At 38.1% G+C, this 9,292-nt stretch overlaps 1 protein-coding gene across 1 annotated transcript; it reads right to left on the reverse strand.

The window, feature by feature from the left end:
• Nucleotides 1-377: 377 nt before the first annotated feature.
• Nucleotides 378-8,465, reverse strand: LOC125232144 (meiotic recombination protein DMC1/LIM15 homolog; the record flags this gene model as incomplete). The annotated part of the gene is given in 6 exon segments (XM_048137774.1): nucleotides 378-886; nucleotides 3,313-3,480; nucleotides 5,962-6,064; nucleotides 7,909-8,076; nucleotides 8,147-8,417; nucleotides 8,420-8,465. Coding segments are annotated over 6 exon segments (1,014 nt in total), but the record flags the coding sequence as incomplete, so codon positions are not given.
• Between the last annotated feature and the right edge of the window lie 827 nt (nucleotides 8,466-9,292).

Genomic DNA, 9,292 nt, shown 5'->3' on the forward strand with positions numbered 1-9,292 from the left:
GCTATAAAATAAATATATAGCACCTATATAGCTATAAAATAAATATATAGCTATAAAATAAATAAATATTAATCACAAATAATAGGTAGGCCTAATTTACGAACTATTAAACTATAATATTTTATTCATAGGTATAGGAATTCGGCTACTTCTATCGGAGTCCGGAGTACCTATTCGTCTTCTCCCCGGTAGCTATTTATAATCACTAACAGGATTAAATAGTAATTTATTAAAAAATGTATATTAGACAAGTATTTATATCTTTTTAATTAATGTACGTTAAAATATAGCTTATTTTTAATCTGTAAATTCATTTATAGGTACGCTATAGGTAAGTGACACAGGCCACAGGCGTTGTAAAACTTGTGAACCATTTAGAGTTTAATTACAAAAAGCGGAATTATCTAATCGTATCAAATTCCGCCATCCTATTAGCGATTGGTTCAGTCAAATCACGCCACCGCAGACAACGAATGCGAGTCGTCTTGCTTTGGACTTTGATGCCTCTACATTGGTTGGGGTTACTGGAGTTATCTTCCAATCCTTGCGTTTTGTGGGTCAACAACTTATACACACGACTAAGTACAAACAGACCTTTAATGATATGCTTATTTATTAATATTTTTATTCAGTCTTTAGCATCAGCTACTCCTCCGCTGGTAATAGCAAAGGTGGCTTCGCTTTCGGGTAGGTCAGGGGAGTCGTAGATCTTTGCGATGCGGTTTTCGCCTCTTCCTTTTCTTAGGGAAATTCTGGTGGTAGATGCATGAGCGAGGATATTTCCACCTATTGGCTTCTTAGGGTCTACTTGGAAGGACAGCGTGGCCCCTGGATCGGCGGTCATCTGGTTGGTGATGAATACTGCTACATTATATTCTTCAGATATCTGCAACATGAAATATACTAAATTTGCAATCTTCCGGAGCATCACGTACTTAAATAGAATTTGCTATTACTTTAAAAAGTACGCAGAAATGTAATATTTGTAAATAAATAGGTATGTAGTATGTACCTATTTCGAAAGAACGCATACAATGTCAAACCTTTCCAGTAGTCCATTTACGTATCTAGGGTGAACAAGTATACATAGTGAATATCAGCTACAACTTAGCCTTGAACTTGGAAAATAATACGCATAAATATATATATATATATATATATATATATATATATATATATATATATATATATATACCTTCTTAATTAACTCTACCTATCAATTAATATAAATAAATATTGGGGTACCCTTTACATAAGTCAACCTAGAGATCCAAACTAGGCACATAAGACAAATACATACTTAATTATGTAAGTATATACCTACCTACATAAAATAACATATGACTCAGGAACAAATATCTATGTTCATAATACAAATAAACGCCGATACAGAGATTCGAACCGTCGGTAATATCAGGCACGATCAAACTAGGCCAGACCGAAGTTTGGACGGTATAAGTGGTATAACTAAGTCCGTTTTCACATTATCCGATCCGATATCGGATGTCGGAAGGATTTCAATTGAAAAAATCCAAGATGGCGCCTGTAATGTATGGGATATCGGTCCGACATCCGATATCGGATCGGATAATGTGAAAACGTACTAACGGTGATCTAACGTGACGGATACCATATCCCTGATCAGGATCACCGCGATGTTATGCTTATGTTATGACAGAATACGAGTATAACTGATGGATGAGTGCGTTCTGTGTGTTATCAAAGTAATTTGTGATAGGTATATCATTTGAAACGGGCGCCATGTGTTATATTATCTTAGTCTCAATAGTATCAATAAAGTCAAAGACCTCGTACGAAGCCGGATGCAGTACCTATCATCTTCACCTTATTGATCTTTAACTTGTTGCGAAACGATTTTGGGCCTATGTATACGTACTTTGGAGTGTTTACAATCTGATAGATAGTGACTAAAGCATGAATTTTGAATTTAATCGGATGATTGTAATGTAATTATGAGTTACATAAGAACCAAAAGTAAAAATTTGGCGTGACTGTCTATACCTATTTAATAGTGACATAAGATAAGTATTAGAAATGGTCCTTGGTATTAGGTATACCTAATAACCATATTGTAACTATTATGTATTATTAGTATTACTGTTTACTTAATTCAAAATACGCGTAGTCAATAAGTAAAGTCTTGTGCCTAGAACGAAGCAAATTAACTATTCATTACGCCTAATCATATAAACTGTATAAAATAGGCGAATCACAAACATCTAGTAAACATTCAACAGGCTAAATAGCATATTCGAGCATGTCAACATCCTATTGTTTTCTTATCGGAAAATACCGACTTGCCTATTCCGAATCGACGTATATACGTATTTAATGTTTCACATCAATCCGATAATCTCATAATTAGATTTCGGCATTGATAGGTATACTTACACAGATTTATCGACTGCGAGCCTACTGCTAATTTTGAGGCATCGAAAAACATTATCTGCGTCTTTATCATTCGCGTTGAGGATGATAGAGATATGCAATATGCAGGCACCGAATTTAGGCCTTCAACTTATTTACGCATATCGCGCGATAACACACTTGTCTCTCGTGTAATTATAAGGTGTGAGTAACTGGGTGAGGATGACTTAAGGTGACTTATTACATTACAACCCAACCGCACTATCTCAGGCGGAACGATATATCGTCACCTATAGGTACTACCTATGACTGAGTTTTGATTGTGCGTGTGTCACAGGTCACAGACCAGCTTATAGGTGTCTGTGAAGTCTGGCGTCCACTAAGGCGGAATCTAGCCGCGTGGAATCGAGTCGTCATACATTTTGAATACGATTCGACGCGGCTCGATTCCGCTTTAATGGACGCAGTCTCATAAGAAATGCAGAAAGCGAACTAACGTGGCTCGAATCGGCGAGCCTTATAAGTGAACGCCGCTTAAAAAATACACCAGGAAACGAGCGCTGCACTGGTTGTACACTGCCGGGGTCCTGAAGCCCGCGTGTATTGAAAATACGAAAACCAACATTTCTTTATCTGCCTCCTAATGGTTCCAGTATGCAAGAGCGATCGGAATTTTTCACGAATTCTGTTGACCGGAAAGGCCCAGTCACCAAACAATGTGTTGTTTTTTTTTCTCTCTTTCATTGAATTCAGTTTGTGTAGTTTCATAAGTTGTTGTTGTTTTTTTTCTTCTCTCTCTTTTCATATACCTATGTATGTTCAAACACAATGTATATTGTTATTGCATAAAGTACTATGACTACAAAATCAATATCAACAGTTTGATTTTTTTTCTATTTAATAGCGTAAGTAATAGCAACTCACCTTCTGCAATCTGGACAGAACTTGAGCTAGCTTCTGTTGCCGATCGGCAAGCTCCCCACGGCCAGAGAAGTCTACTCTAAATAACGCCATGATGGAGTCAATGATTAGAAGTTTGAACACCCCGGCCTCTTCGTGAAACTTTGCTGCTACGTAGTCTAGGAGCTCCGCCTTGAAAAATGTGTAAAAAAATTGGTTGTTCTCGAAATTATCAATCTGACAGACAGACAAACGAAAGGAGCAGAGAACAGAGACAAAACTAAGGCTAGAGGACTACACAGCTTACTAAACCCTGCAACATTATTGGGCACTACCCAAGTCAACAGTGATAAGTAGTTTTCCCCTTACTAGCTCGGAAACACGTGTTTTGTCCTTTAATACCAGCGGGTAAAAACGCATTTTATCCACTAGTGGGTAAAGTAATTTGACCTTGAATATAGTCAAATTAGCTGCTTTAAAATTGATAAAAGTAGATGAATCTAGTAATAAAGATGATTTACCACCTGTGGAACTACTGGAAGCAGTGATAAACGCATTTTTTGCGTTGTAGTTTCCTCGCTATAGTGAGGAGAAAAGTTTTGTGTTACACTCGGGTGCAAATGTATTTTACTTCTCGTGTGTTAAAAAACTCGCAAGTTCAGGATTCTAATATTCTCGAACCACTCGCTTCGCTCGTGGTTCAACTATAGAATCCTTTCACTTGCTCGTTTTTCAATTCCACACTCGGCGTTAAAATACAACTTTGCCCCCTTGTATAACAAATAACTATTATTTTTAGGGTTCCGTAGTCAACTAGGAACCCTTATAGTTTCGCCATGTCTGTCTGTCCGTCCGTCCGTCCGTCCGTCCGTCCGTCCGTCCGTCCGTCCGTCCGTCCGTCCGTCCGTCCGTCCGCGGATAATCTCAGTAACTGTAAGCACTAGAAAGCTGAAATTTGGTACCAATATGTATATCAATCACGCCAACAAAGTGCAAAAATAAAAAATAGAAAATAGTTATTTGTTATACAAGGGGGCAAAGTTGTATTTTAACGCCGAGTGTGGAATTGAAAAACGAGCAAGTGAAAGGATTCTATAGTTGAACCACGAGCGAAGCGAGTGGTTCGAGAATAGAATCCTGAACTTGCGAGTTTTTTAACACACGAGAAGTAAAATACATTTGCACCCGAGTGTAACACAAAACTTTTCCCCTCACTATAGCGAGGAAACTACAACGCAAAAAATGCGTTTATCACTGCTTCCAGTAGTTCCACAGGTGGTAAATCATCTTTATTACTAGATTCACCTACTTTTATCAATTTTAAAGCAGTTAATTTGACTTTATTCAAGGTCAAATTACTTTACCCACTAGTGAATAAAATGCGTTTTTACCCGCTGGTATTAAAGGACAAAACACGTGTTTCCGAGCTAGTGAGGGGAAAAATGTTTTATTAGGGTAGCCCCCCTACATGTAAAGTGGGGGCTGTTTTATTTTTTTCATTCCAACCCTAACGTGTGATATATTGTTGGATAGGTATTAAAAAATGAATAAGGGTTTACTAAGATCGTTTTTTGATAATACTAATATTTTCGAAAATAATCGCTCCTAAAGGAAAAAAAAGTGCGTCCCCCCCCTCTAACTTTTGAACCATATGTTTAAAAAATATGAAAAAAATCACAAAAGTAGAACTTTATAAAGACTTTCTAGGAAAATTGTTTTGAACTTGATAGGTTCAGTAGTTTTTGAGAAAAATACGGAAAACTACGGAACCCTACACTGAGCGTGGCCCGACACGCTCTTGGCCGTTTTTGTACCATACGTCGATGGCAAACAGTTACACGGTCCGCCTGATGGAAAGCGGACACCGTTACCTATGGACGTCTGCAACTCAAGGGGTGTCACATGCGCGTAATTGGTGGTAAAAAATCATGACTGTAATAAAATTGCAGTATAATTGACACGCAAAATACATTATTAAAACGATGACGATATCTAACTCAAATGGTCTCTATCTAGCTATGTAAGAGTACATAGCTCATGATAAAATTCATTCATCTGAGAATGAGAATGATACGAGGAGTTTAAGTGTGTCAGTGACGTCAGTGTGCGGTTCTTATTCATTAATGTATAACATAACCACAAAATTAAAATTTTGAAAAAACCGACGACCACTACATAGTGGACCGAGTTTCATGAAACATGGCTAAGAACACTCCCGACTAATTCAGCTTTCAAACAAAACAAAACTAAATCTAATTCGGTGCATCCGTTCGGGAGCTACGATGCCACAGACAGGCACATACACAGACAGACAGACAGACAAACAGACAGACGCGTCAAACTTATAACACCTCGACGACGTTTTTGCATCGGTGGTTAAAAATTAAACTCAAACGCAAAGTGTAGTAAAGGTTACGACATATTTGATATTTAGTTACTATTGTGAAGATTCTGTGACTGGTATCTGTTTATCTGTTGTATGGGAGATACCTACATATGATAAGCTCGCTCCCGACTATGCATGCGAATCACGGAGCGACGCCGCGAACGCGAGTGTGGATTCGATAGCGATACGCAGAAAGTTCCACACTAGCGTTCGCGGCGTCGCGCCGTGATTCGCGCGCATAGTCTGGAGCGGGCTATATGAATATGCAATTTAAAAAGTTATTGTACCTGATGCTCTGACGTGTAAGCTCTGGCATAGAGTACATTGTCTAGGACAGCATTCTGGTCCAAATTGAATCTGTCAGCAATAGGCCGAAGTCTGTCGGGGCGACTGAAATGCTAGTTAATAAGGAAACTTACATACATATAATCACGCCTGTATCCCATAAAGGGGTAGGCAGAGCACATGAACTACTAATTAAGTTTCAGTGCCACTAACTCATTTTAAGTAGTTGGTTAATAACGAAACCTACGTCTTGCACCTTGGTGTGACGACGGATCTCGGTATTCCTCACTCGATCTTGCATCCCTTTTTTTTTTGATACCGAGCATGGCGCGCTCCATGGCTCACGTATGTGTGGTAAACTATTACTACCACAAACTACGCATTTATAGCCTATTGTTATTGCGCATTTAAAGATATAGGAAAAACTGGTGTATGGTTGATGTAATTCTTGGTTGTGGTTGACTTTTGTAAATAGCATAATACAATTTTTTTTTTATTTCTTATTATATCATCATCCTCCTTGCGTTATCCCGGAGCCTGAGGTCCATTTTGACAACTAATCCCAAGATTTGGCGTATTAGGCACTAGTTTTTACGAAAGCGACTGCCATCTGACCTTCCAACGCTAAGGGTACACTATTAGACCTTACTGGAATTAGTCCGGTTTCCTCACGATGTTTTCCTTCATCGAAAAGCACTCGAAAAGCGACTGGCAAATATCAAATGACATTTGCCTCGTAAACTCCGAAAAACTCATTGGTGCGAGTTGTGGTTCGAACCCGCGACCTCCGGAACGAAAGTCGCACGTGCTTACCACTAGGCTACCAGCGCTTCTTATTATATAAGTAAACAAATAACATTAGTAAAAAATAGAGGTTAAGGTCAAGTTGAATAGATGAGTGACTTTATTAAACTACTTCCTGATCCGGTTCGGTGCGAAGGACCATGAATAAATAATATAAGTATTACTTACATAATATTTGACGTAGATTTAGTTTTAGTCCTGAACTATTAAAATATTAAAGGCCGTTGGCCAAGGGGAGGATTAAATATTCTCTATCCTATAAAGATATCGTCTTTCATTAATGTTAAAAAAATAACTGCATAAGTGCAGTAACATAAAATCTAATGCATCGATTTATGTTATATGAGTTTGTGACAAATCCCGATAATTCATGTACCGTTTCGTGGCAATTGACCACAATCAAAAGTATAAAGCGATCAATTAAAACAATGATGAGCATTAATTTATCATCATCCCCCTTGCGTTATCCCGGCATTTGCCACAGCTGATGGGAGCCTGGGGTCCGCTTTGATAACTAATCCCAAGATTTGGCGTAGGCACTAGTTTTTACGAAAGCGATTGCCATCTGACCTTCCAACCCGAAGGGTAACTAGGCCTTATTGGAATTAGTCCGGTTTCCTCACGATGTTTTCCTTCACCGAAAAGCAACTGGCAAATATCAAATGACATTTCGCACATAAGTTCAGAAAAACTCATTGGTACGAGCCGGGTTCGAACCCGCGACCTCTGGATCGAAAGTCGCTCGCTCTTACCGCTAGGCCATCAGTGCTTGAGCATTAATTTATATGGAAATATAAACAATAATTGCGACCATTCTAGATCAGAGAAAGGCCTTTGTGCTCCATTTTCCTCCTTAAGGTGATAAGGTGCAGTGAGTTCGTACGGTCAGGGATTTTAATTGTTGATCCTCTTCTAGCTCATTTTATATTGGACATATCATAGTTAAGCTAAGAATGTCCAGTATAAAATGAGCTAAAAATGGACCAACAATTAAAGTCTATCCATTTCATATTACCCTTTAACGATCGATATGTAATAGACCCATGGTATAATGAATGTATGTAGGTAGTAGGTACTTAGTTAGTAGTTACCTACCAAGAGACTATGGGTCTAAAAAAATAAAAACATTTCATTTTAAAGGATACAACGTGTGTTCGGTATCCAGGAACATGACCTTCCCTCCGTGGAAGCCGCTGGACGTGGGTATCTGCGTAGTCACACACAGAGTATGTGATAATTGGGTCTTCCCTGTTCGAAATTCTCCAAACACTTCTGTTATTGCCATTGATTCTATTCCACCAGCCAGCAGTTTACTACGGACAAAATTTCATTAAAGTTTTGCTATATTCTATGGCTAAAGGACTTATAAGGACGATTACTCACTCTAATTCGCTACTGCCCGTGCTAATTTTAAATACTTGCTTTCGTTTATCGCTTACTTCTAAAGCAGTCATGAAGCCAAGAGTAACAACTTTTTGGCATGCTTCTTTAATTTTGTCTACTTTCGCATCCGAGAAACCTTTGATATTACATAGTTTTTTCTTCGTGGACATTTGAATACCTTTGATGGTGCAAATGCCAGCTGTTTTTAGTTTTTTAATATCTGCCACATTTATGCCATGCTTTTGTAATATATCAACATCTTGAAAAAAGTTTCTTCCTCTGTGTCTGACACATTTTCATCTAGAGCTTGTTCTAGCATTGTTAAAATGGTAAATTATGTTTAATGTTTGATATTTAACTTTCCGAAGCAACACAAAACTTTGGCGCGAATTTTTTTTTCATTATGAATATCCTGTAAGATTGACATTTCCGTTTCCGTAAAAATGCTTGAGGAAAAAAAGAAAAAGAAAAAAAGTATTACTAAAAGAAAAAAAAATGTAATTAATTACTCGGATTTTACTATTCTTGTAATATCTCTTATAAGTGGATAAATTAAGTTGGAATTAATTGATTAATATGATTATATTTTTTGAGGTGATACCAGTGCGTCTATAAACGGCTTTTAAAAACAAAATAATTTTGTCTATTACTAATAACTTCATGTTGCCAGGATACATTATTTTTTACCCAAAAAAAAAACTGTTCAGTGTAAAGTTACTTTAAACATGTTCAAGGAATACATCTAACCACCATCTAACATATTATGTATATAGATATTATGCTTTTTTTTTAATAATGCTTCACTTTAATATTAAATATGATTGTCAATTAAGCTAGGAACATACTACGCGGACGTCCGTCGTAAATCGACCGCGACCGCGACCGATCAGTGTGCACGGAACAAAACATCCAGCGAGCCAGATTTCGATCGGACGTCCATGCGCTCAAGGCCACGTCCACGTCCGTCGACCGATAGTTTGCACGGTTAAAGCTAGGAACACACTACGCGGACGTCCGTCGTAAATCGACCGCGGACGGGAATCTGGACAATGGAAATACACATAACCGTGCAAACTATCGGTCGACGGACGCGGACGTGGCCTTGAGCGCATGGACGTCCGATCGAAATCTGGCTCGCTGGATCTT

Source organism: Leguminivora glycinivorella, chromosome 12 (assembly GCF_023078275.1).
Source record: "Leguminivora glycinivorella isolate SPB_JAAS2020 chromosome 12, LegGlyc_1.1, whole genome shotgun sequence".
In the NCBI taxonomy this organism is placed as follows: domain Eukaryota; kingdom Metazoa; phylum Arthropoda; class Insecta; order Lepidoptera; family Tortricidae; genus Leguminivora; species Leguminivora glycinivorella.